The sequence below is a fragment of the Parus major genome, chromosome 2, assembly GCF_001522545.3.
Source record: "Parus major isolate Abel chromosome 2, Parus_major1.1, whole genome shotgun sequence".
Taxonomy (NCBI): domain Eukaryota; kingdom Metazoa; phylum Chordata; class Aves; order Passeriformes; family Paridae; genus Parus; species Parus major.
The window spans coordinates 19,279,611-19,307,605 of NC_031769.1; the positions used below are offsets into that span (position 1 = coordinate 19,279,611).

Here is a 27,995-nt window from a genome sequence, read left to right on the forward strand (position 1 = left end):
AGCAGCTAATTTCAGCTGTATCAGTGAGGTCTTGTCTTTTAAGCCTCAGTTGTGTCTGCAGTAACTTCTAACTGCACTAAAACTTTCTGCTGCATATGATATCTTCAGACCTTTCACATGACATTTTCTTCACATCCTTTCATGTATGATTCCCTGGTATAAGGAAATGGTTGAATAAACATTTCACTGTGAAATGAGTGGGAAAGTAAGCAGCCAAAGTGGGAAATGAAAAATGAACTGAGCCATCAACACTCACACACAGCTTGCTCAGGGAGAATTACATCAGTAGTCCAGTCTACTACCCCTGTGTTAGGTGTCACTTAGCAGGTATCAGTTACATTAAGGTGGCTCTCTCCCCAGAGAAGCAATTATCTGCTAATGTCTTAATGAAATACACCCCAAACATCCCTGTGCAGACTCAAAGTGTAATTAGCAATAACTTACACACTGGCTCCAATGTAAACATATAAGAACTATGCAAGCAGTGCATTTCATTGCAATACTTTCATCATCACTAAACCTACTAGCTTCCTTTTTCTTATTTTAAACTTTTTGGGCTTGGTCACAAGTTTTTTTGCTTGGGTTGAAAAAGACAGAAGGTCTTAATTTGCTTACAGAAACCAGAGGAACTGTTAGTGTGTTTTAAACAAGCAACCAAAATAATTTCTTTGCAAATGTATCCTACTCTTTTCTTATGTGCAGACAGACATAAACCTACAGGGTGAGATAGTGACAAAAAATGCATATTCAAACACAGCTGTGTCTGTTCATAATATTGTTCATATTTAAACACAATTTAAATGGCATGCATTATGTATTTTTAAGAATATACTTTCCCTACAGATAGTGAATTCTGCAATCCCAAGAAGCTCAGCACAGCTGCACGTAGCTCAAGCCAGTACACATTTCAGATGAAGCTCTCTAGAATACAGAATGCAGTCCCATTAAGCAAAGTCACTAGAGAACAGCCCTTAAAGCTATTCATTATACATTAGGTGGTGTATACAAGGAAAATAAAAGAGGTTTTATTATTTAGCATCTACTTAGAGTTTAAAAATGAATGCTCCATGTTTGGACAGCTAAAATGACACTCAGGCTCCATGCACTATGTCACATGCAATACTTTTGGTTACTCTCAAAGTCAAAACACAAAAGAAATGTTGTTCAGCAGATGTTTGCGTTTAGCAGAACCTTGGGAGCTTTAATAGGGCAAATAGCTACTGATAAACTTTAACTCAGTAAAGCATATGTAGGATACTGGAAGTATTGCAGCACATAAAATTCTCACAAGTTACTTTTATCACCAACATGACCTAAGTATTTCAGCAAGTCAAAGAAAACTACACTGCACTTCCTTAATGAATTTAATTGCATTTTATTGTTTCCTGATCATTCTCATTGCTTTAAATTGATGGTGATAAGCAGACCATCTTACGTGAGACTTCTGCAGTTTGAACAATCTATATGAACAATATAGAGTAGAAAATATGATCAGCTGCCAAAGTAATTCACTGATTATCATGGAAGATCACTGATCAGTAAGACAGATAAGAATCTAGAGTTTCAGTGGGAGAGTAGTCAGAATTGAAGAATATTAGATTATAATTTGAAACATTACATGCACACAGAATAAACTGCAAACTCTGTCAGGAATCTCATTACACAAGTGCAATGTGTCAGGGTATCTGCTGAATGATGAATTTATTCACAACTGAAGGAGCACCTGACTCAGCATGTCAGCCACTCCTGCAATCCTTGCTCTACAACAGTGTGAATGTTTTAGAGGTGTTTCACACTTGTGATGCTTGACACCTGTAATTTTCATTTGTAACAGTTAATATGTTGTTCTTCTAGCTTTTAACTTTTACTGCCTCCAAGATACTCAATCCCAAACCTTCCCAGCCTCAAATTTGTGGTTGAAGTCATATATTGCGTCTAAATCTCTCTCCATTAGAAATGTCTTTCTTTGTAAAACCTAAGTTGTGTCTTGTTTTAAAGCATGTTTTGCTGTCATAACTACATGCATCTAATGTTAACTTCAATGGCACTGATGTTTTTTTATCTAAAAGTCATGAATGAGAATAGAAACTTGAGGGGTTTTTACCATATTATTTTCACTAATAAAACAATTCACAAGTCTGAAATGAAAATATCTATTTACTGCAGTAATTTTAAACCAGACATTTATGTTCAGAATATGGTTTGAACTAATCACCCTAGGAGGCAAATTGTTCTATGAGGCCTCTTCTTTCAGGGAAACAGTTTATAATTGATGTTGACACTATATTTTGATAGTAATGATAGGAAAGTTGAGTTGGAAAAATAAACTGAACTAAAAGGTAGTTAAACTTACCAAACATATTTAAGACTTTAAATTTTATAACCCCAATGAAGCTGGATGTCATTACATAGTATAGACTACTGGATAAAATAAATTGCTAAAAAGAAAAACTCTCTAGAGGAAGAAAACAAGATCAATTAAAATTATTAATAGTACTAGTGAAAGAAGTAGCTTAGGTCTTCAGAAAAATACATTTTTCATCACAAGTCCAGCTCCTTTAGACTTCATACTGTATATGGTGGGGAAGAACAGAAGGTAGGACTGGTGCAGGTGGGAAGAATTTAAGACAACTTCTGTATTTGCACAGGCGTCACAATACTAAACACTTTTATATCAAGGAAACCGTTGACATGAAAAATGCATGCTATACAAAGACAATACTGCTTACTTCAGAATGCCATTTGTAGTTATAACACTTGATGCTACTGAGATAGCCCAGTTTATTAAGCTGAAATATGCAAATCTTGAAAAGATTTCTCTTGAATGAGAAACTCAAAATCTTCCAAGCTGATGCTTCACTTAGAAGTTTGGGAAGAAAAGGAGATAAACAAAGATACCACAGGAAAAAAAGCCAAACATTCAGAGAACAAACAACAGTGCAAAAATTAGAGCTGTGTCCAGTTCTATTTCTGCACTTTATCTATAAAATACCATCTTGGTATTTACTGCACTTAAAGCTTCCCCTTTCACCACACACTTGTCTAGATTCAATTCCACCCTGATTTCCTTTCATTACGGTGCTCTTGTTGGGATGAAAAAACCTAAGGATTTAAGTAACAGAAACACAGGATCTCCCAACTGGTTGTTGAATTCAAACTAGAATAGCTAAAATTTCATCCCCATGACATTTGATTGTCCTATTATCATGGTATGTGCTTCAGAAACCTGATTCAAAGCAGCAGAAATCAATTTATTTATAAACAGTATAAAGCACTGAACAGCGTGGGAGTCAGCAGATTGACACATAGAATCAGAGTGAATGTGACAGCTCTCCATCTCAAGTTCAGATATCCCAGAGGGTAAATTAAAGGTTTTTCTATACCAAAGAATAAACCTCAGAAAATACTTTGTCTGTCATTGAGCTTAATATTAGGCTATGGAAAAGCTGAGCAAGATCTGTGACAGAAAGGTTTTGTGAGGCTTTTGCTTATTATTAAACACCAAGGTTTATACTTTACCTATATTTTTCACATCAAATCCAGAATTTTAATTTAAACATAGCTTTCAGTGAGCTTTGAGAAATTACAGCCGATGCTCGTTTTCCTACCACATTTTTGCTTGAAGCCTAAATTTGATGAGACATTGTCAAGAAAGGTGCTTAGGCATTTTTAAATCATATTTTTGGGGTTGTTTTGGTAAGTAAAAAGAATTTAGTAGCTTCTGATTGTGTCCCCCATTCATCCAAAGCACAATTTATATTGACAAAACTTCTCACTTGCTTAAATGCAAAAGGTTTCCCCCATGTGCATGTATTGGGGGAAGGAAGGGACAATTTTTGGTTTGCAGAGGGTTGCTTCCTTCCTACATATCATCACCTTGCTTCCCTGAGGAAAAGCCAGGAGAAGATACTGGTAACACCAACGTTATTTCCTTTCAAAGTCACTCAATGGTTGATCCTTACCCAAAGAATGCCCAATAATTAGTGACTGGGATTGTGGCTGAAGAGGACAATGTAGACAAGCTCAGTGTCCCAGTAAGTGCAAGCCAAGACAATGGGACAAGGCTCAAACCCTAAATTTAAAGCTGGCCCTGCTTCCAGTCAAGTACTGATGTTAGTGAGCTCCAAATATATCTTCCAGCTCCCAGCTGCCACAGGGCAGTGCCCTCTGACTCATACAGACTTTGATATTTGCCTGCATGGGAAAACTCAAAGCATTTCCACCTCTGATGCCTTTTCCCTTCTCCTTTCACCACTTTTTCTCTTTTTGCCTTACTCATTTCACCACACATGGAGCATCGTTCCACCTTCCTACTCAGGCACGCTGTAAGACAGCAGGCATCTCCTTTTGAACAATCTCTGGATAAGGCAGTGGGGCACATGAAACTAAAAAATTACTCTGAGAATCTGTAAACAGCTGAAACGTTCCAGAAATGTGAAAGACAACAGAGAAGGTTTAGAGCATCACTTCCATTTCTGGCTACTAGAAGTAGGTTCAAGAGAGAAAGGAAGACAGCCACAGGACATTGCTGTTGCAATCAATTAGTTCTGAAATAGCTTCAGCACACTTTAAATAGACACTATGAAGACTAAGTGAAGGCAGAAGGAGCCTCTACTAAAGACTAAAAAGATAAACATGGGGTTTAAACTTAATCTAGAAGGAATCTGATAAAAAAAAAGAAAAAAAAGGTGTTTGGGACAAAATTAATCTTTATGGAAATAATACGTTTCCCAGTCAGGTATCACTAAACTAGAGATGAAGCTTATGATGTACAGAGCAACCTATACTAAAGCAAACATGACAAAATCCCAGAGCAAGAAAGAGAAGCAGAAGGACTTCCAGAGGTTAGCACTGAAGTTAAAACAAGACAAAAAGCTGCACAGAACATTAAATTATATGGTAGATTCACAAAACAAGAATATGCATATAGCTTAAAAATAAAATAAAGGGATCCATGATTTCCCAAGCAAATGCAAACATTAGCAGAATATAAACAGCATGAACAGGACTGAAAACATTATTACCATACTGGAAGGAATGAACAAAACAGCACCACAAAGTGAATGGGCTATCAATTTTAAAGAAAGCAGAATGATAACTTCAAATTGGACTCAGATGAACAATCTGGTGTTATCAGGACACAGTAATTGTTAATTTTGAGTGAAAAGCTGCAGGAAAACAGATGAAATTCAAATGCTATAATATTTTGTTTCCAACCAAAGCTTGTGAAATAAATGATGAGGAAACTAAAACAAGGGAAAAGGTACAATTTACATAGAGCATTACCAAAGAGAAGTACAAATATCTGAGTAAAAGATTTGCCATGATCTGTGTTTCTTCACTGGGGAGCCCAAAACAGCTATGTGAAGAGTTTGAGGCTGTTCCTCAGGGAACATGCAGAGAGATCATCTACTTCATGTTCTCTGGCACAGAGAGCAGGTGAGGTTTTATGGTGTGGGACTTGCCAGCTGAACTTGGGATATCTGAAACAAAAGCAAGGAAGAGCCTTCCTACCTTGAACCAACACATCGACCTTTTGCCAGTTCTGATGGGGTTCAGCACTGTCTGTTTCAACCTAAGAACTTGTCTCTACTGCACCACAATTCCATCCATGATGAAATAGGCCTTCCAGGGATGCTCAAATACAAAGATGGTACAACCTTTTAACTACTCAATGTGATCAATGGATCACACAATGCCATTTTACAGTCGATGTTTTTTACACAAACCACAATTTCATTATCAGATTCCACCCAACCAGAAGTGACAATGGATAGGTAACTACCACTTGAAATATGTATATCCATTGGATAAGTACTATTTCTCTGCATTAATTTATTTGAGTTTTTAAAAATAGTTAATAGGACTTTTATTTAAAGAAACATTATTTTGCTCTCAAAAGTTTTATTTAACAATTTTGGATGTGTTTGGAATGCCAGTACCACCTAAAGAGGACACAGTGAGGGGATAATTGACCTTGTCAGCTAAAATAAGTCTTCCTCAGAATATTTAACTCATAGATACAATCAATTACCCTGCCTGCTTCAGGGGTTTTATTGCTCTGTCCCTTTGAAATGAACTAAATTTACTACCCAAGTTAGATCAATTTTGCCTGAAGTTACAAAATAATTTTAGCATAATTTTAGACATATGAAAATTCTATCCAATTTAAGTGCCAGGCTTTAAAAACAAAGCCACTGACATCTGTGTTTCAGAGCAATTAAATATTTATGAATCTTGCAGGTATTTTTGCCCATAACCCTAAATGCATTGCCATGTGTATTAGATTTATAAGATAAATAGCTAATTTTCACTTGTTGTATTGTAAATGTACTGGACAAATTGTCTTTATACCTCATAACTGGTGGAGAGAGTCTTTGGTTTAAATCAGAAAACCTGGCAGAGTAAGAACAGGGCACAGAAGTGTGCCAAGGTTTATAACACTGTCACCAATCCAGTCTCTGCCCAGGAATCTTAGGGAGCTTGTGTTCAGCACTGAGAAATCCCAGCTGACACATCATCAACAGAAAAGAGAATATTTGAAATAAAAAGCCCACACATGGTGCCTGTGTCTAGTACTTGTTCAGCACAACTGAAAACCTAAAAATTATTTTTTCTCTAAAGGAAACACAGAACAAGGCAGACAGGTTGACATGGTTTGACTTCAGAATAAAGTACATTTGCTCCTTCTTTATTTCAACTTGTATACAGTTAACCCTTTTCACTTATTTTTTCTTTAACCTTTTTTCATTTTATTTTTCCCTTTCTTTTTTAATTTGGTAAAAAAATCGTAAATCTATACTAAGGTGATAAGAAACAATCCTGACTACACTGAAGAGACAATCAAACCAGCAACTGAGTTAAGAAGGTACTGAACTTAACTGTTTATTACCAAGACATAAACAATTCATGTTAATATAAGATCCCATTTTCACTGCAGGTAAAAAACAAAAGCAAAAACATAAGAAGATTTAGAGGAAGCAAAAGAAACTTTCTACAATTGCAGAGAATCAGTGTATGGAATTGCAAGAAGTCCAATATTTTTTCATTAACTCCCAATTAGATAGTTCTATTAAGAAGAATGAGTACTGCTGGATTATGCATCCTACTTCAAGTCCCCAGACACCTTCTGTATTGTTTATTTTCACAGAAGCAATAGGATTTAATTCTACAGTAATTACTTACCAATTTTCCTCCAGAAGTATATTACATTTCCTACTAAACTGAAATTGGAATCTATCAAGCAGCTGCCACCTTGGAACTTACTGATAAAAGAGCGAAGGGAAGATAGCTCATATTTATCTTTGAAAGGTGCTGAATCCAAAACAACTGTTGGGTGGGGAAGGCAATGCTAAGAACTGAGAGCTTAGGCCTTTGTAGGATCAATAGGATTCTTGTTCAATACTCACAGGACAGACTACAGTATGTATGTGCATCAATTTCCATTATATATGAGAAATTTATATATACATATATATTTGTATCTTTGAAAGCAAATCTAGTCATTCATATTTTCCCACAAGTTTGAACATGAATCTTTCAATTGTCTTCTTCAGATTCTAACTGTAGTGTACTCAACTAAAATCAGCACCAAGTATCTAGCAATGCTATTTTTAAAAAATGCATTTAAAGTTTTTCCCAACAGTGGACTGTTGGTGGTCGTTGAAGATATCTTGTCAAACTTTCAAGGTTCACCAAAAAGTCCTTTTCTCAACATGAGATTAGAATAGCAAAAATTCAAGCCTAAACTAGTGAACTAGTCTACAGAAGGGAATAAACCCCCAAATTTTCTCCCATACTCAAGGAGTATAGGAGAAGCTAATGGAAAAATGAAAAGCACTCAAATGATTCAGTGAAAACAATGCTTTAAAAATGCAGTCTTGAAAAATGAGGGACCAGAAACCAGAGTTTTGTTGAGAAAAGTTATATTTTTCTTAAAACTATTGAAGATTTTGACCGGTTTCAGCCAGCTACCAAAATTTTAATTCACTATCAGTCATAGCAGCCCTATTTTTGAACAGGCTTTCTGAAACTTTTTTGAAAGAACTCAGTAGACATTTTCACAATCAACAGTGCCTTTTAATTAATTTAATTCTAAAATGTCAGTGAATCTGAGATTTATATCTGAAAATTTCAGTTAATAATTTCGTTGAGGTTTATCTTTGTACATTTCACTTCAGCTTCCAGTGACTTCACGATCATTTCAGGAGAGGAGTGCACTGAGACCAAAGTAATCTCTGGAGGCAGTTCCACCTCATTCTTTGTGGACTCAGCAGATGCACTGTGTGGCTGAACAACCCACACGATCAGGGTGTGGGGATCTCCAGGTCAGCTTTCTTGAAAAGCATGCTCAGATCCTTAAGGCTATGCCAGTATATCTGAGTGGCTTGGGAAGCGAATGGGATCTCACCCTACAGACTCAGAGCACAGCTAAGCTAGGTCATGACTGCTCCCAACTGGCCCACCAGATGTCTAAACTTTTTTCAACTAAAATCTTTGGTACAACTTGCACATACAGGGTAACTTTTGCTTCTATGTGTAACAGATGAGCTGCCAAAATAGATAGTGAGTTTTAGGAAGTTCTTGCTCATTGCTTCAATACAGAATATGCTTAGAAAAGACAAAATTATCATCTTAGAGACTTCACTCTCTCCTGAGATGCCCCAACACTTTTCACCACTTCTTATCTTGTTCAATATGGAGGATGAGCCCTTTTTGAGACCATACAAGTCAGCTCCAATTGTCATGAAGATTGGCCACCAGTAACTTTTAACAAAGACAGAAAAATTAAGTCCTAATTATTAGGCAATACTGTTGTCAATAGTTATAATGTAAATAACTTTTAAAAACATTGCATAAAGAGAAATACACAAATATGACATACATTTTATCAACTGCCAAGAAGCAACATGGGCAATGAAAGCTTGTTGGTGGTATTGCCCACTGCAACCATTGCTATTTTGAGCACTACTTACACTAAAAATAATCAAAATCTTGCAACAGAACTACTATTTTACTTAGCCTTCATATGCAGTAGTATACAGTAAAGACTACAAATCATTGTCATAGCTAAACACACTGCAAGGTTGCAGTTCAAATGTTCCGCATCCTTGCAATTTCTGAGTAGTAGTGCAATAGAGCATTACAGGAGCAACTATCATCAACCAAGGTTCAAAAAAAATCAAGCATGTCATAGACAACAGACAGAAGTTATTATTAAAATGAAATATGCCAGAAATTGTATTAATTCTTTTTGTTGTCTACATTCTCAGTTGCAGCAACAATAGGTTTGGAATATAATTCTAACCATAAAGAATAAAGGCAAAATGCCTTTAAGCTATAGAACAGTTTCAAATTTTTTAAAATCCTCACTGTAAGCTTTCTTCCCACCAAAGATGTAATTCAACCTTCCTCCCATTTAGGCTGTCTCCATCATACCTAAGTGTGACCCCCCACGGTTCAGCTAGAGGTACGCAGCCTCTTCATGTACCGAGGCATTTTAAGTCTTTTGCACAGATTCTTGCTGAAGAACACAAGCTAAAGCAGGTATGACACTGTTAAACTGATCCTTTCCTGCCATCTAGGGGACACAAATTGGTGTGCAACTGAAAGAATGTCTTCAGTTACATCCAGGAAAGCTTTCTGTATGAAATGCCTATCTCTACCCAGTAAAACAAAAATCAACTGAAGAGTAGCACACCTAGCAAGAACCAAACCTAATACAAAGCTGCATTCTCGTGTCTGCAGGGTGGGCACACACACTGTGTGGACAGCATGCAGCTTTTCTAGTGCACTATCCATCCCCTAAGAAACAATGTAGAATCACTCAGTGTTGAAAGACCATCAAGGTAATTTTGGAAGAAGTTGAAGGTTGTTCCAAGATACTAGTTTCTATTGCTAGGGTTGGCATCGTGGCCAGGTTCCTCATCCTGCTGTCCTCACTGTTGCCTTCTGGGCTCTTCCACAAGGCAGACTCCAGGAAATAAAAGCAAACTCAGCTAAATGCTAAGCACAGTCAAATACACACACAAAGATCCATACTAGTTTTTTCCCAGTCTCTTGTTTGGATTTCTTTTGTTCTTTCTGTGAAAGGGAACAGTCCACTAAAACAAACACCCTTCACTAAAACAAAGAATGCTTCCCATGGCTGAAACGATGTGACAGGCTCTTTAGGATCAAAGCTGGAGCGTCTCCGAGATGAAAAGAGGCAGGTGTCCAGCCAAGATGTTCTGTGAACTGGCTACAGCTGCACATGATGTAGGCCCCCATTCTGCCCCAGTGAACAGACTGGAGATGAAATGGAAGTGACAAGGCTACACTGCTGCAATACCTGTTCACCGCAGAGGACTCACAAACAAAAACCCCATCCAGCTTCGCACAACAACTCAATTTTATTTTGATGACAAATATTTTGAGCAGCTGTGCTCAAGTCCTCTTCACGTTACTGAGTGCAGTGTTTAAACAGCTGGAAAGAATCCCTGCTTTGGGGATACTGAACCTCTTTGCCACCTAGACAAAATGTTAGAAAAAACATAAACAAATAAAAAGCCATGCGCAAAACCATTTACAGCAGTACAATATAAATGTTCATAGGACACCACAAATTCTTGTACTTAAGGTAATTAACATTGTTCTTTGTGAACACAGATTACTAATATTAAACACAGAATACTTTCAAAGTGGAAAGCTACCTACAAGATATTTACTACATTCAAATTAACAAACATAACAGAGTATTTGGCAATGCAAAGACACAGATGGTATTCTAAGGCAACCCTCAAAAAATATTTTGATCTATTCACTTTTAGTTTATCAGGCTCTGAAGTTATTAAAAATAGCCTCCCCAAAATTCCATACCAAGCTAATTTCGTCCCAAAAATAATATTAAAAAAAAAAAAATCACAGCAATAGTGCTGTAAACAAACCAGTATTATCAATGGAAAACTATTGCAGAAAATGAGGTTGTTAGGTGATAAAAATCATAGCATTTTTCAGGAATGCTTCATTCTGTAAAGACATTCAAAGACCTTAAGTGCTAAGAAACTGAAAGAAAGCATCCATTATTCTGATATTCTAATGTCTATAACCAGACCTTTTTCTCTTAATCTGTTCAAACTACAGATTTATCAATGGTTTTAGCTAGAAACACTGAATACAAAATCATAACTTTAAAAAAAAAAACAAAAACAAAGGTCTATCCATCTAGCTAGTGCTCTTTGTAAGTATTCAGGACTACATTCTGAATTACATAATTTCAGTTTGCAATTTAGATTTATTTTCAGGTTTATTTTTAAGTCATCAAACAAGAAACATCATTCATACTATCATTTTATTTTTTTCCTTTATAATTTGCTTTCCTAAAAGCAAAACAAATCTTATTTTCACACATTAAAACAGCTGAACATCACAGCAATCAGTTTTAATATCAGATTATAACCTTGCCTTGCATTAATCTTTTTTCTTTACGTACTACTTTTTGCTGATTTTAACTATTTTCTGAACATTTTGACTTGACACTCAATGTAGTCCTAAATGTGACTTTGGCTAACTGGCAATAGCACACAACTTCATTCAATCAATCACTGTTTCCACATGTATTCAAAGTCTTTTCAACACTTATGACAACATATTTGTTGATACTTTTAAAATTTCATAACTTTTATTTAAATAAAATGGAAGCAAATTGAAACGTACAAAGCTTAAAATTTTATTAAGGAAAACTGGGTGTGCCTAAATTTTCAAAACAAGATTTAACAAAAATATTTTGTCATCAAAGGCGTACAGTCAGTTTGCAAAATGGTTCTGGTAACCAAACTCCATGTGGCTTTTGGGCAATGCAGAAATGCAGAACGGTGCTTCTGGAAAACCTGCCAAGCATTTTGATAGGCTGGGTTCCTGACTGCTGCTGGGACTTTGCAAGGAATTGGGCGTCCACTATTGGCTTTGATTTGTTGGTTTTTTTAATCCTCATGTGGGGTTTTTTGGGGTGATTGGTGGTTCGGTTTATTTGATGCCTGATGTTCTCAATTAACTCCATAGCTTTATATTATCTTTAGATTACCTTTAGATTTAACTTAATTCCCTTCAAATTGAATTAACAGTTACTGGGTCCACTCTTTCACCACCTGTTTTTCAAGTTTCAGGTGAAGTAACCAAACTCAAACACCGTCAAAAGTTCTCTGCTTGTGCAAATAAGACCAAAAACAAAAATGAAGGTAAAATGATTTCTTTGTAACAGAATCTGAAAACATATGTGATAGTAGGTAAATAAATGTCAAGATTAGCTTCACTCTGAAATCTACAGATACAGCACCATGGTTTTGTTTATAAATCTGGCTTCCCTTTTGATTTTGTATTCATTTAGAAAACAGCACTCACACTAAAAGGTGAGGAAGGCTCAGGTATACAGAATTTAAAATTTTAACAAAATACAGCATGTCTACACATAACACTGGCTGCTGTGATTCCAAATTTAATTACCCATTTACCTTTGAAAAGGTACTCAGGTTCTAAATGACTACACCAGCACTTAGTATTTTTATGCACTGTACAGAGATGTATCTTCAAGCAGAATACAAGAAATGTCCTAGAACTACATACCAAAGAAACTGAGATTGAAACAGATTTCTTTTAAGGCAGAAGTTACATTGTATATCAGATTAAAAGCCACCACAATATTAACTACAACAAATTCATTAAGCATTTAAAAATTTGTATTCATAACTATAAATCTTGTGCTGACTATAACTCTACTAATGTTCCAGGAAGTCCAGTTGGAGATCTGGTTATCCTTTGAGGTTAAAGCTATGGCAGAGTAAAGGTAACCTAAACACTACTTTTAATTATTAAATAAAATGTGCTCATTTATGTTAGTAAGTTATACAACTATTTAGAAAGAGGAAATATGAAATATTGACAATGAAAAAACAGATTTTAAAAGGCTATCATTGAAAAAGTTAGAATTCATATCAGAGGAATTTCAATGCTTAGAAAGAGATTCACATATGTTCATCCAGTTGAAGATTAGTGTATTAAAAAAAGTTAAGAAAATACTTTTGTGTTTCAGTTCAGCTGCACTTGATTCAAGCACAGCTTAGAGGTTGGCTGATATAAATTAAACATTGGTCACTGCCTCAGCAGCCAAAAGTACAGAAAAATGTACATGTTCACAGGATAAATAGAAGTCTCTTCTTTTGGAGGAATTAAAAAAAAAAAGAAAAAAGAAAAAAGAAAAAAAGATTAAAAAAAAGAAAAGCTATCTCACTCCAATACGAGAGGTCATCCACTCCAAGCCTTGGCACAATCTGAAAGATAAGAGATGTTACAATTGGTATGAATTCTATTCCAGCATAAGGTATTTTCTACTCATTTTTATGTGTAAAAACAGCTACTTGAAATAAATTAAATGAACTGGAAATGGGATTGAAAGCTGAACAGAGTAAACAGTGTTTTAAGCTAAGTCTACTTAGGCTTTAGCCACAAGAAATTGGTCAAGCATTCTATTTTTCTGAAGCTTGGCAGTACTTTGATTTTTTGTTTTCTTGTAAACTTAAGACACTATCCTTCAATGCTTACTCACAACTACATGGAAACAAAAGTTTTCTTTTTCTACAGAAAGCTAGACCATTACATACTAACACTCAAAGATAAACGACAGGTTATCCAGACTGAATTGTTTCATGAAAAGAATTCTAAAATTACATTACAAAATTAAAAGTGAATTTAAATTGAATACTAAAACTGCATGGGGTGTACTTGGATTCTTAGCCAAAATTTGCATCACCATTTAAAAGTCTACCATTTTAGAAGATTGACTTTCCTTTTATTTTCTAGGGATCTAGTTATCTAGCTTACACCCCTTTGAGCTTTACCTTTGTATAGTAAATCAGGGTTGAGCTATCCAAGAATGCTAGGCTTCATTCACACCAGGCTGATCCCTCAGATTCTTGTCAGATCTTTCCAAGGGAGACTCAGCTCAATGATCTAAATCTGGGAATGTTTTTTTGTAGTTGATCGCACTACTGTCATAGTTTAAAGTATTCTAAATATTCATCGCTTTTTGCTTCACAACAGGAAAGAAGCAGCCTAGGACAGACACTGTTTCTAAACTAAACCTCATAGTTATTATTACTTTCCTTCAAATGTCAACTTGGTTGAAGACCTTAGTAAGTACATAAACTGTGTATTCAAAAGTGGCTTTAGCAAAACTGGTAGAAGGAAACTCTTAGAACAAAACAATAAAACCACCCTATAAAAAACCCCCACTTTGTTCTCACTAACATGTTCCACCCTAAGGAAGTTAATGCCACCATTCGCTCTACAAGACATCTCTGTGACATTAGACAATACTTCATGCTGGAAAGTGAGATAGATGTTCTCCCTTACCAAATACTCAGTTGGATTCATCATTTTTGATGTCACAAGACCACATTATTGTAAAGGTTGTACAACAAAGCTGAAAAAAAATCCCTAAATATTACACATTACAAGACTGCTTTAAAAATCAAGATGAAAAACTAATACTCGTCACACCATATAAGCAAGACATTATCCAATTTGTTAGAAGGTATCCAATAATGTTTTTTGATATTTACAGACTAAGGATCTAAGGCTAGCCCAACATTCTTTCTTAATAATTGTTAGCATAAGGTATGCAAATTTCAAAATTAGCTACATTAGCCAGATACAAAGAAAAAGTTCAACATTGGCAAAAATTTTGTTTTATGACTGATCTATGTAACTTTTCATCAAAACTATGTTTCGATGCTAATCAAAAAAGCAAACCAGTCAAAAAAAAATGGAACACCTCAATCTCCCAGCTTAGAAGCTTCCTGTAGTTTAAAAAATAAAGGAAGAGAATAGTAGCTTATTTTCTTTAAATACAGAAAGACACACAAGACTAAGAGAGTAGCAGAGAGAGTAGACAGCTATGTCAACAGCTGCATACTTAGGTGAAGGGCTGGCGTTTGTTTTTTGGTTTGGGGTTTTTAACAACAAATGGAACACTTTCATATGAATTTGGAGTTTGAGCCACGAAAAAACGCACAAAATTCAATTATGAAAGTAAAAAAATCAAAATGTCCCTCTGACTGCGAAGTTCAGAAAATATGAACTTTCAGAAAATCCACTTTGGTGTCAGCAGGCTTCTCAATCAGTATTCACATTTACCAGGAATTGCCATAGTAAGCACTAAGCACTTACCCTTCTCCTGTCAAAGCACAGCAGGACTGAATGTGCCACGGGTGATCCTTTATGGAGCTGAGGGTGAGGTATGCAGATATCTCGGCAGCCGTCATGCAGCCTTTCATGTCCTGCTTATTCGCAAAGATGAGAACCGCAGCCTTCCGTAAATCCTAGAAATTATTTAGGGCACTCATAACAGTTACTGTACAGAACTAAAAGGCTATTGTACTAACTTCAGTTGTTAAAAGAACTGTATCCAAACTATCTACCATTACACTGGAGCATGGAGTTTTACCTGTCTTACTACACTAAATATTCATTACAGTAAAACTGAAAAAACTAATTTATTCAGAAGTGTTCACCACCACAGAGAATCAAATTGTAGTGTATTATATTGAGTATCCTTTTGGTGTTAACCACATGTTCATACATAGCTAATGAAAGCCTTGTCAAAACACATTTTGTAATGCTTCAAACTACTCAGCTAGTGGAATTATTTCTGGTTAAACACTCCAAGTCCTACAAGAAATACTATTCAAATGGAAAAGCCTGCTAGATATCAGTCCCTTGAATTGCTTTCAACTTCATTAAAGAAGTTCTGTATTGATTAACTAAAGCAGTAATAATTATTTAAGAAAGCTTTCTGAATTCCTGTAAGTTTAACCCTAGTGTTCTAAAATGAGACCTCTAATAATGCTGCATCAGCTTTAATAACTAATTAAAATTGTTTTGTTTCAGTGTGGAATTTAGCATTTTGAACAGCAATGACACAAGAACTGGAATGTATGGCCGTAAAAGTGCAGAAGGGTAAACAAATGTAGTACTCAGGAAGCTGACAGCTGCAACTAAAAGTGTTCAATACATTTCAATTCATATTAAATTAACCAAGAGGAAAAAACCCCAAAACAACAAAGCTTTATGATCTACAGCTGAAAATTCAACCCTACAAGTAGTGCAGTCTAGGCCTACCGACTGCTTTCAAGAGATGGTAGATAAAAACCTCCTAAGAATTTGTGACTGGAAACTAAAAAAACTACATGGGAAAACTTCATCACGGGAAGTAACTTTTCCACCTTTTTTGGTAGTGAATTTACTCTTTCCTATTAGATCCAAACTACAATTAATATTAAACTCTAAAGCAAAAACTCACATTTGTGAAACACAAGTCTCTCAGAGAAATGAACTCATCAGGGTAACTTGCACTGTACTAAATCCTTTTCTTTCAAACATGAAAGAGAATATTTAGATTTAAAACAACCTTAATTCAGCTTCAGAGTATCACAAAAAGTTTTAACACACTTTACCTAAGCCAACATATGAGTTAATTTAGGATGTTTAAGTGGGTTGACCCAATGCTGAACAGTCCCCAGAACAATATATAATAAAAATACAACCAAATAATTCTGAAGGAAAAAAAATGAACTTAAATTAATTTTCCCTTAGTATGACATATGCTTATTAATTTTAAGGAACAGGATTAAAACAAACAAAAAAAAGTTGACAATTCCATTTCTCTAAAACAAAAACTAAAAAAAAGAAAAAGTTTTTTGAAATTTTAGCCAACGGAAATAGTCAGTGGCAAAGGACAATAATATCCAGTTACATTAATATGAAACATATTTCACAAGTTCAACAGTTGCAAAGACTAATTTCATGACAATTAAGCAAGTCCTATTAGAAGGGTACTTAATAATATTTTTTCTGCTTATTTATAACTTACATGGCTTTAAAATGTGATCAACATGCATGCAATACTTAATCTCTGAATTTTTTTTCTGACGGTATTATTTTTGTTAACATAGGAAGCATGAAATGTTATTTGACTGTTCTCAACAAAACTATTATCCCAACTCCCCACCATACCTCATGAGCCAGCATTCTATAAAGTTCTTCTTTTGTAATAGAAAGTCGCTCTCTATCAATGCTGTCAACAACCAGAATGATGAACTAGGGAAAAACACCAATAGCAGAGTATGTAAATACAAACTACAAATTATAGAAAGCACAATTTCAAGAGACTACTACCACAAGTCTTCCTACAGAAGAGCCATACACTTTCAGAGGACACTAGAAAAGAGAAAGTGACAAAAGAGAGAAAAGAGAGTAGCAAAAAAGTATTAGAAATCACTGCTAAAATTCTCCAACATATGCTCCAAATCACTTTGCCTTATAAAATTAAAGGGATTCATTAGCCATTGAAAATGACCATAAAGTATGAAAACCTAAGTCAATTTAATGCTGCTGTGACTTTGAGATGCCTAGCAGATGAGGAGGAACAGTAACAGAATTATTCATATGAGAGAGGCTAGGATTAGCATAGTAAACAGATCTCTTTTCTTCCTCAACTGTTTCCAGCAGACAAAGCTTCTAAGTAAAGGCAAAGTTCCTCTTTCCAAGTACTACAAAGCACTGGATTTCAAACACTTGCTGGACAGAATACGAAGAATACCCCAAAAGTATCAGAAAAATAATACATGCATCTCTCAAAATTCCAGAATCAGATATTCAAGGGACAAATGCCAAGAATTCATTACTCTGTATCAGATAATGCTGACAGAAGTCTCTTTATCTTCATGTGTTTCTTACATGTAGCTGCACTTTTCCAGATAAAATAAAAAGTTAGTCTAAAATAATAGAAATGAAGGTTGAGATGTCATTGTCAGGCTTACAGTGTAACTAGGATGGATCTCACCTCTCTTCAAGAGTATAGGAAAAGATATAGAATAGGAAAAGATAAAAAAAGCTAATTTTACAGGAGGATGGAATACTTATATAATGAGTAACATCTACAAGAGGTTTCTGCTTTTAGTGGAAATAGTATCGATTTCACATAAATGTAGATGTCTCAAAAAGAGCCCTCGATGATTATATGTGCTTTTTTGTATTGATAACCTCTTGGCCTTAAAAGACTGTCATAAAAAACAAGCCCCACAAGTCAATTGTTGCTGAATTCTACTCCAACCTTTCCAGCAACAGCAGCTCTGCCAGTACCTCTCGAGTAGTGCACAGCAAGACTTTCCTTCCTCCTCTGGATAAAAGCTATGAGCTGATGAGCTTTTTAAATACTGCTGCCTAGGCTTAGAGAAAGTTTCATTCCTTGTCCTTAATTATCATTATTTCAAAACCATTTCAGACTGGATGCACAGAAGTCCAGTTGACCACTGCAAATCATCACAAAATTTGCAAATTACATTTCAAAATTTTCTTACTAATCTACTTCAAAAAGCAAACTAGAAAATGTAAAATGTATTTCATTATCATTTGATTGCCTAGAAGAAATCTAGCTTTAGTTTATAACGCAGATCAAATAACATTACTGTAAAGAATACAAAAAAAATACTTCAAATATTACCAGAAAAATGGTTGTATACCAGAGATACCTCACACTTCTTGAATTTATTCTTCCTCATTAAAATGTAAAAAACAATACAGCTGCAATCTTTACAAAAGTCTACAAATATTACTAATAAATAAATATAATTTCAAACAAACTTGATTTACAGATTTTAAAGCATCTTCTCATACCTCTGTGTTTGAATAATAGGTATTCCACGATGACCGTAATGATTCTTGTCCTCCAATATCCCACATTAAGAAATGAGTGTTTTTCACCACTATTTCTTCTACATTGCTTCCTATGGTTGGAGAAGTATGAACCACTTCATTCATTAAGCTAAAGGAAACAGTATCATACCATAAGAACCAGTCAGCAAAATCCACAAGGCTTGTTACAGCTCAGTTGTAACAAACTTTTGTAGAAAACATACACATGCATAACTGACAAAACATATTTAAAAATTAGGCATATTTTAAAAAAGCTATACATTTGAACTTTAGAAAGCAGTGATTGTAGTCATGCTTAAATAAATTAGTGAAAAATAAGCATATAAAAGGCGTAACAAATGGATAAGCATTCGTGTTTTAGGAAGACTGTCTTTAGAAAGAGCATTAACAGACAATTAAAATGCACTTGTTTTAAAGTAGGAGCTGCCATTTTAAAGATCCCAAATACAGACCCACTAAACTGTGCAAAATGCAAATCAGATTATAATTTTATCAAAGCACTCTACTTAGTAACTAAATATTAAATCCCAAAGGACTGTTTAGCTACATAGCTGAAAGTTTCTCAGTTCCACCCCTTAATCTTGCTCAAAATGTTGATTAATAGAAAGTCTTTTTGGAAAGCATACTATGCTGCTTTGATATCCAAAAATAAGGATATTAATTTATCTACACCTGTCTCCTTCTCCATAATTACAATAGTAACTATGGTCCTGAAAACACTCTTGAATTTATTATGGATATTCTTGGAATGTTGCCAAGATTTGGGTGCAACGATGCTATTGAAAATGAGTAAGGTAGGACATGGGCAAGCTGAAATATTTTTAGAAATTCTCCATCACAAATTTCAGACACTGGAATTGAGAAACATTTGGAAACATGTTTTGATTTTTGCAGAGTGGCGAGAATTTCCATTAATTTAAAAAACCATGTTCTTTTCTGCAGTTACTGGCAACAGGATTATTTCTATGCATACAAATTCAGACAGGCTTTCATGGGAAAAAAAACTGCAGTTCATTTTGTGCTTGGATGTACAAATTTGTTCTTCAATTTACAGTTCAGTTTTAAAGCACAGCAGTTCCTTCACTTATCCTTTAAACATTTATTCTGTTTAGAACAACTAATACCATTAATGTATAAAGTGTGGTCTAGAACCCTAAAATCAGGTTACAAAGCAGAATTTTCAAAGATTAAACAGTGACAAATAATAAAATGTAAACAGAAAAACAATTAGTTCATATACTTACAACTGGTAAAGAATAGTAGTCTTTCCAGCATTATCAAGTCCCACTATAATTACTTTGTGCTCTGCATATATGAAAAATAAAAAACAAAAATATTAGTGGAAACAGCAATAATTGTAATTCTGGTTAATCACTCTCCCTCACTGAAGAAAGCAACTAATTTTTTCTCTTATTTCAATACTTTACACAGATTAGTGGTGACTTCAGTACAGAAAAAAAAGGCAAACAAAGCCTTATCTTCTCTTGAGACTCCAGTCCCAGCAAAAGTCAGCACTGGAAATCTAATAAAGGTATGGTTACTAATGATTACTTAACCTACAACATCTAGCTTTAGAAAGAAAAGTACAATGAAAAAATATAATCCATAGCAGTGTATTGTTCTAAGAACACCAACAAATACCCAAAGACTGTAAAAGATATTACCCTAACATTCAAGGATCAATAATAACCATTTGTTAAGGTACCATCACTATTCACACAGTAAAACCTAAGAGGAAATTGTATTTTGAATAGGCCACAGATTCTAACTTTGCAACTTCTGAACTGAGAAGTCACAGAATGATAGAATGGTCAAGGCTGAAAGACACTTCTGGAGGACACCTGGTCATACCTCTTCGCTCAACCAGGCCCACAGAGCCAGCGGCCATGTCCAGATGGGTTTTTAATATATCCGAGATGGAAACTCCACAGCTTCTCTGGACAGCCTGGGTCATTGCTCAGTCACCCTCACAGCAAGAGTGTTTCCTGACGTTCAGACAGAGCTTCTGTATTTTGGTTTGTGCCCACTGCCCAGTCCTGTCATTGGGCTCCACAAAGACAAGCCTGGCTCTGCCCTCTTTGCACCTTTTTCTCATACATGAGACGCTCCAGTCCCTTGATCACCCTTGCAGCTTATCACTGGACTCTCCCCAGTATGTCCATGACTCTTTTGTACTAAGGAGCCCAAAACAGGACAAGGGTACTCCAGGTGAGGCCTCATCAGTGCTGAGCAGAAAGGAAAGATCATGTGCCCCAACCTGTTGTAAAGTCCAGCATACAGAATCTTGCAATTGCTGCAATGCAAGGCAAAAGGGAGACAAAACAGAAATCAGCCAACCACGCAAAAGCAGTTAAAAAGTCCACCAGAATTTATATGCTTCTCTGTAAATGATCCCTCTCAGAATTTCAAATCCAGTAGCACGACCACTTAGAATGGTGGCTTTTTTGCTATATATGTCAAGTTACAACATACTGATCCAATTACTGACAAAAAAAGCAATCCACTTGAAAGTGAAGAATTTGCAAATGGATACATAAAAACTGTGAACAAGATCACTTTTAAAGAGATAATATTTACAATTCTAGGGCACTTATTTCAAAGGAAAATACAGTTAACAGTTTAAAGATTTAAAGATTAATGAGAAGAGGATCAAATAAGTTACTAGATCAGAAAATCTATCCTAAGTATCAAATTGATGTTTGTTCCCCCAAAAGTGGATGGTTTAAGGAAAAACTGAAGTGTTTTGGTTAAAAATCTATTTATATATAGTAACCTAGGTATTTTAATACGGAATATTAATACAATAAAACATTTTTCTTGTTTGGAACTTCTGTACGTTTTGCTATGCAATAGGATCATAACAGATTGTAAAATGTATTTCCTTGTGCCAGTTCCCCTACTACTGCATCCTGTCAACACATTCTAAGAAAAGAACACTTCCTGGCTGTAAGTGGAGTACTTTTAGCCCCACTAACAGCAGCATCAGTAATTAATTAATTAACCTTTTCCGATACATAAATAGCATGCAATCCTCTCTCCTTTCAATGCTTATAAATCATGCCTAGTAGCTTGACAGTCCATCTCTTCTTCAAATTTAGTTAAATTTAAAGAGCCTTCAAAGGTCAAACACTGAGATACGCTCCCGTTGTTTTCAAACCAACCATCACCAGGAAGAAGATGATTCTACTTTTGCAGCATTCTATTTAACTTATTCTCAAGAAAGAAAATAAATTCCAGTCAGGCATTACACTGCTCTCTCATCTTCTTATCAGAACACATCATCTTAGGCATGAATGATTGGAGTGTTGGATGATACAACATCACACTACTACTGTAATGAAGAAAAAACCTCCATTGAGATGGCTGCTTTCGAAAGCCACTGAAGTGTGAATGGTCCAACACTAACTGGGGAAAAAAAAGGCACAGCTTATCTGTGTCACTTCATAGTCAAATGGTGTTTCATACAGTGATTGAGTAAGCACAAACAATAAACAGTCACACAAGTATTAATTAATTGTGACCTTGGCATGAAAATAGTAAGACGAAATCATGGGTATTTCTTACAAGAAGAAGATTTCACTATACTAATGGAAACTCTTCACTTACAAATATATTCAAAAGTTGAATTTCTGTCTCGTTTGACAAAAATACAGAAAATTTACACATAGATGTGCATTAGAGGAAAAACACATGAGCTTAAAAACTACCAAACTAAGACAGAACAGAATTTTAGCACAACAACTACTTGCTTACAAGAGCAACTAGGAGAAGATAGATGCCACATTTAGAAGGAAGGACAATTACTGGGTAAATCATAGGCAGTGATTTATTTGTGTTCTGTACTTACAGACTAACCCAAGTTTCTCCCTTTCACTGGCTGGTATTCAAACTCAGCTTAGGTTGTATTCATGAATATCTTCCCAGTCCACCATGTTCTTGGCAAAAGAAGAAGAAAATCCATAACAAAGAGAGCAGAAGAGAAGAGTCTTTATTAATCACGTAGGAAGAGGGAGGGAAGACGGGGAAAGTAGAAGTAGGCATATGCAGGGGAAAAAAAGAAAAGACAGCATTAGACTACTCCTTAAAAGAATCCAAGGACTTATTGGTTTCATCAACCATTTCTAGTACACTGTTTTAAAAAATTGATATGTAATATGTTAAAAAAAATCTCTGGCAGTTTAGTATTACAAAAACACCGGACAGCAAAGATTATCTTCTTGCAGATGTTAGAAGGAAGACATAATATATTCTTTTCTTCCTTTACTCATCTATCTTTCTCTGTGATAAAAGGGTCCAAAACTGAAGATTCAATTATCAAAACACCCCTTTTCTTCTATTTTGCAAACGCTAAAAATAAAAAAAAATATAAATACTTTAATGATGAGATTTCTAACATATGTGGAAGAAATAAGTATTGAATGGGGACCAATAGCTTTCAGGCTGTGAAACAAAATGCTCATCTGGTTCCAAAGAGCAACACTCTTGGAGGCCTCAGAGTTGAAGACAGAATGCTAACAGAAGTTTGCTAGAAAGAAGGCAGGAGGAATAGCATAATTCTGGAGGAAACAGAAATCAATCAAACAGAAAAAAATCTCTAGAATTTATATGCTTCTCTGTAAATAATCCCTCTCAGAATTTCAAATCCAATAGCACAACCACTTAGAATGGTGGCTTTTGCTACACGTGTGAAGTTACAACATACTGATCCAACTACTGACAAAAAAAAGCAAACCACTTGAGAATGAAGAATTTGCAAATGGATACATAAAAACTGTGAACAAGATCACTTTTAATTCACAATTCTAGGGCACTTATTTCAAAACAAAATATGGTTCACAGTTTAAAGATTTTCTACAAAATACCACATTTGATCTACAGGATCAAATCAGATCAGAAAATCTATCCTAAGTATCAAATAGATGTTTTTTCCCCCAAAAGTGGGTGATTTAAGGAAAAACTGAAGTGTTTTGGTTAAAAATCTATTTATATATACTATCCTAGGTCTTTTAATATGGAATATTATAGGTTTCACTACAAAGACTCATTCTGCACAATAAGAGCTAACTTAGTCTTCTCTTAAGCACAAAAGAACTGCTAAAATACACTTTGTATCCTCAGATTTGATTACAAGAAAGTACAGAAACTGTCAATACCTTTTAGTTGTCAGCAGAACCAAAAGCCATTTGGTTTTCCAGATAATGGTCTCTCCTAACCTGACTGGGAACTGCCAGTAAGTTTACAGTAAGTAAACTGTGGAGTTATAGACATTCAATCATCTTGAATTAGTGCTTACCATTATTGTTCTTAAAGCATTTTTTTAATAACTGCAGCAATTATTCAGAGCAACCTGTTAGACAGTGAATAATTACTGTTCCAAAAATAAGCAAACCCCAGATTTGTGAGCTTCTCAAAGAACTCCATCCACCACATAAAAAAAAAATAAAATAAGGTATTGATAACTGTCATTTATCTTTACCAGGGTTGCTGACATTCACTTCTATTTTTAACCCACAGTTTAATTAAGAGCTATCTTGGTAATACTGATGGAATGGTAAGTCAAGCAAGTTTTACTCAGACATGTGTTAACAAAGGCATTAACTTAATGGCTCCAGCATCTCTCCACACTACTACATGTTGTTTAGAATAAGGTGCCACTTGACTACTGAATCATAGCTTCAGTAGGTAATTTTTGAAGTCTGATTTTTTTTAAAACTCCTAAAAGTAAGTTACTAATAAAAGTAAATTCAACTGAAGTCATTTAACAACTAAACTTTAAGTGGCTGCAGAGCCTTGAGTAATGATTTTCTGTCAATTAAAAAAAATAAAAAAACACATAGAAGCCATTAGAAAGTCACCTAGAAAAATGACAAAAGTCTATTTTAAAGTGAACTGTTTCTTTTAAGAGTAGAAGTATCTTTATTTCAGCTCATATTGTTCAATTACTACGTGACTATGAGACAATAAGCTGAAACACTTAGGCACACCTCATTCCCCATGCTCTACTTGATGGAACTTTCAAATCTTTGCTTAGTTTCACCTTTCCTTTCACCAGTCTCAAGTGCTGCAGTCTGTCACATATCTCACACCAGCCATGAGAACAATACCATGATCCTAACACAGTGCATCCTATTTGCATCTTCAGAATACTCCCTCTGCATAGCCAAAATGTGCTAGTCTGCTCAACAAGCAGCTCCACAGGATAGCTTGTGAATTTGGTGTAACTAGAAGAGAACCAAAATCAACTCAGAAATTACTATGCTTTATTAATAGTAATATTATTTAGAGAAAACAGTTGTGTAGTTGGAGAATAATTTCCCATTAGGTCAAAAATTTATTTTTGAACCAAATTTTCTAGAATGAAATTTCAATTTTGGCCATGAAAAGAAATTCACTTTCTTTTCTGTGGTTACACAAGAAGAGGAGGTAAAAAAAAAAATGAAACAAAAGACAAATCCAGCACTAAACCAAGATCAAGACACACCCTAAAAGTCTCTTATTGGGATAAATGCCAAAGAGTAAATATCTTGTGGTATTATCTCATCTATTTAACTATGAGACTTATATTTCATTAACCATTTAAATATATGAATGTATTAGGTTTGCAATGAAAATGTTCGATATTGGAGAGAGCTACACAGTGTTTTCTGTGAGAAAGTCTACAAACTTCTACATTTATGCAGCCAACGCCATCAGCAACAGGTGTAATGCCTCTGGGATGATATATTTAAGATGGGAAAAGGTTCTTGCACAGGTGTAATCATGGATAGAGAAAAGAGGAATGAGAATATGTGAGAGAAACAACTCTCCTGGCCCCAAGGTCAGTGCAGGAGAGGGAGGAGGTGCTGCAGGTGCCAGAGATCTGTGCAGCTGTGCCCCTGGAGCCACAGAAGTCCATGAGGGAGTAGAGATCCACCTTGAGCCCATGGAGGATCCCATGCTAGAGCAGGTAGATTCCAAAGGCAGCTGTGACCCCACTGCACACACATGCTGGAGCAGAGTCCTGGCAAGAACCTGTGGAGAGCAGTCCACTGTGAAACACGTTTGCTGGCAGGTTTGGGACCTTGTGGGGAATCCACGCTGGAATGCCCCGTCCCTGAAGGCCTGTGCCTCATGAGATGGACCCATGCTGGAACAGTTAGTGAAGAATTGTAGATCTAGGGAAGAACACATATTGGAAGAGCCCATGGAGGACTGTCTCCCATGGAAGAGGTCCCACACTGGAACAGGGGATGCAGTCCTCCCCCTAAGGAAGAAAGGGTGACAGAAACAACATGGGATGAACTGACCACAGCCCCCATTCTCTGTTCCTTCCTGCAGGGAGGTGGTAGAGAACCAAAAATAAAGCTTATCCTGGGAAAAAAGAGGGAGGAATGGGGGGCAGGTGTTCAGAAAATTTAATTTTATTTCTCATTAACCTGTTCTGATTGGTAATGAATTATATTAATTTCAAAAATTGAGTCTGTTTTGCTCATGATGAGAACTGGTGAGCGATCTCTCCCTATCTCTGTCTCAATCCAGAAGCCTTTTGCTTTGTTTTCTCTCCATCCAGCTGAGGAGGGGGGTCATAGAGTGGCTTTGGTGGGCATCTGGCATCCAGCCAGGGACATCCACAATGAAGAATAACTTTTCTTCCAGGAAATAATATACAATAACCAAGACAATGTGTTTTCCTGAAGATAAATATTGACATCATAAGCTACTATAGAGGCAAATACTAAATGCCACCACTTATCTCCTGATCAGTTCCTTGCTTATAGATCTCTTTGGAGTCTTTGGAATACATCATGGAAGAAAAGGACCTGCAGATTGCACTATGTGATAAAAACAAACCAAAAAAAGTATTAAGTACTTTTTGGGAGGATAAGGGAAACACTGAATCTTGCCAAATAGGTTTGACAGTTTAGGAAAATAAGAAATTAGCAACAAATTCAGAAGATGCTGTTAGCAGACTTCAGGAATGATGTGATAGGATGGTGTATGCATGAGAAAAACAAATTAGCTGGGACTGCATCCCAATCCCATCCCATGAAAGACAGTTTGATACACAGACATCAGTGTGCACAGACACTGAGGCTTTGCTCTGGTATCTGCAGAATCAGAATTGGTTATATGCAATCACAGGGACAAAACGATACAAGTACACCAGGTGTATCTGCCTCCAAAAACCTGCAACAGAGCATTGCACAAAAAAGGCTTATCTACATTTTCAATAACTTTTAAGTGGAAATGAGGTACACATTTGGAAACTTGATGAGAAAACAATTAAAGAATTTACTGTTTATATTGTTTTTCCTTGAGGCCCTGAGCTTGGAGCAGGCAAAATGATGTTACAGTAAACGATTTAATTTTCTAACCAAAGCTGGCTAGGTAAACAAAAATCATTAAAACAAATAAATTAGCACATAAACCATAATTTCCTACTTTCACGATAACCATCTGAGGTAGAGGTGGTGGCAGATGCAAACTGTGAACTCTGGATAAGAACACGAGCCATGATTGCGGGGCTGTATGAACTGGGGAGAGGAGCATGGAAAGCGGTACTATCCCCTTACGATCTTTTTATTTTTGGCTGGAAAACTTGATCCTCTTGGGTCACTAACTGCATTTAACTAGCATCTTTGCCTCGAAGGCCTCTACATGTTTGGTGTTCTTCTTTTCCTTTTAATTAAAGACTAAAATAACATGACTTCAATAACAGATCTCGACCTAAAAAGGACGATCGGCGAAGCCAAGACGGACAGTCCATCAAAGCTTCAGCAGTCCTGGCCGCCGAAGGGCTCCCGGGGCAGACGACGCCTTTAACGCGGCCAGGGAGGAGGGGGAGAGCAGGGACCACCTCGGCAACTCAAACAAAGCCACCCCGAGCATGAGGCGCCGCGGGACCAGCGCTCACGGCGCTGCACAACGCGAAGCCCAACTTTTGTCTGGGCGGGCCTTCAGGGGAAGCCCGGCAGGCGGAGCCGGCTCCGAGCCCCCACGGCTGCCCGCGGCCCCCGCAGCCCCGCGGGCTCCGCTCGTCGCCCGCCCCGCCGCCGGCTCGGGCCCGCGCGCCCACCTTGACTACCGAAGAGGCTCCACAGCTTGGCGAAGATTAGGCCCATGACTGGCCTCGGCTTCCCGCCGACCGCCCGGGGCACCCCGAGCTCACCCAGGCGGCGGCGGCGGCGGAGACTCGGCAGCTCCCTTGGCGGACGCTCCCGCAGCGGCCCCGGCGGCGCCGAGCGGGTGGGCACAGGGAGGGGGCGGGC

The 27,995-nt window shown here is 36.3% G+C and overlaps 1 protein-coding gene across 3 annotated transcripts; it reads right to left on the minus strand.

The window, feature by feature from the left end:
• Positions 1 to 1,359: 1,359 nt before the first annotated feature.
• On the minus strand, positions 1,360 to 27,992 carry ARL5B (ADP ribosylation factor like GTPase 5B). 3 transcript variants are annotated; one of them, XM_015619236.3, is made up of 9 exons: positions 27,803 to 27,992; positions 22,595 to 22,682; positions 20,599 to 21,040; positions 19,992 to 20,052; positions 18,709 to 18,856; positions 17,047 to 17,130; positions 15,202 to 15,353; positions 13,265 to 13,304; positions 1,360 to 10,509 (listed from the first exon to the last, which is right to left on the minus strand). In XM_015619236.3, exons 3-9 carry the CDS (start codon positions 20,699 to 20,701, stop codon positions 10,426 to 10,428), a joined length of 672 nt encoding a protein of 223 aa, XP_015474722.1. In that variant the 5' UTR covers positions 20,702 to 21,040; positions 22,595 to 22,682; positions 27,803 to 27,992; the 3' UTR covers positions 1,360 to 10,425. The 3 variants fall into 3 exon arrangements, with proteins under 3 accessions (XP_015474722.1, XP_015474724.1, XP_015474725.1); XM_015619239.3 differs by having other exon boundaries at positions 6,857 to 13,304; positions 27,803 to 27,990; XM_015619238.3 differs by lacking the exons at positions 20,599 to 21,040; positions 22,595 to 22,682 and having other exon boundaries at positions 27,803 to 27,991.
• Positions 27,993 to 27,995: the final 3 nt, after the last annotated feature.

Bases quoted from the DNA above. Each gene is read 5' to 3' on its own strand.
- ARL5B (XM_015619236.3), bottom strand. From the start codon at position 20,701: ATGACCCAGGCTGTCCAGAGAAGCTGTGGAGTTTCCATCTCGGATATA. The intron at 17,131-18,708 runs GTATGAGAAGAT...GTTTTTCCCTAG, and splicing joins CCTATTATTCAAACACAGAG to TTCATCATTCTGGTTGTTGA. The intron at 15,354-17,046 runs GTATGGTGGGGA...AATAATTTCTAG, and splicing joins ATAGAATGCTGGCTCATGAG to GATTTACGGAAGGCTGCGGT.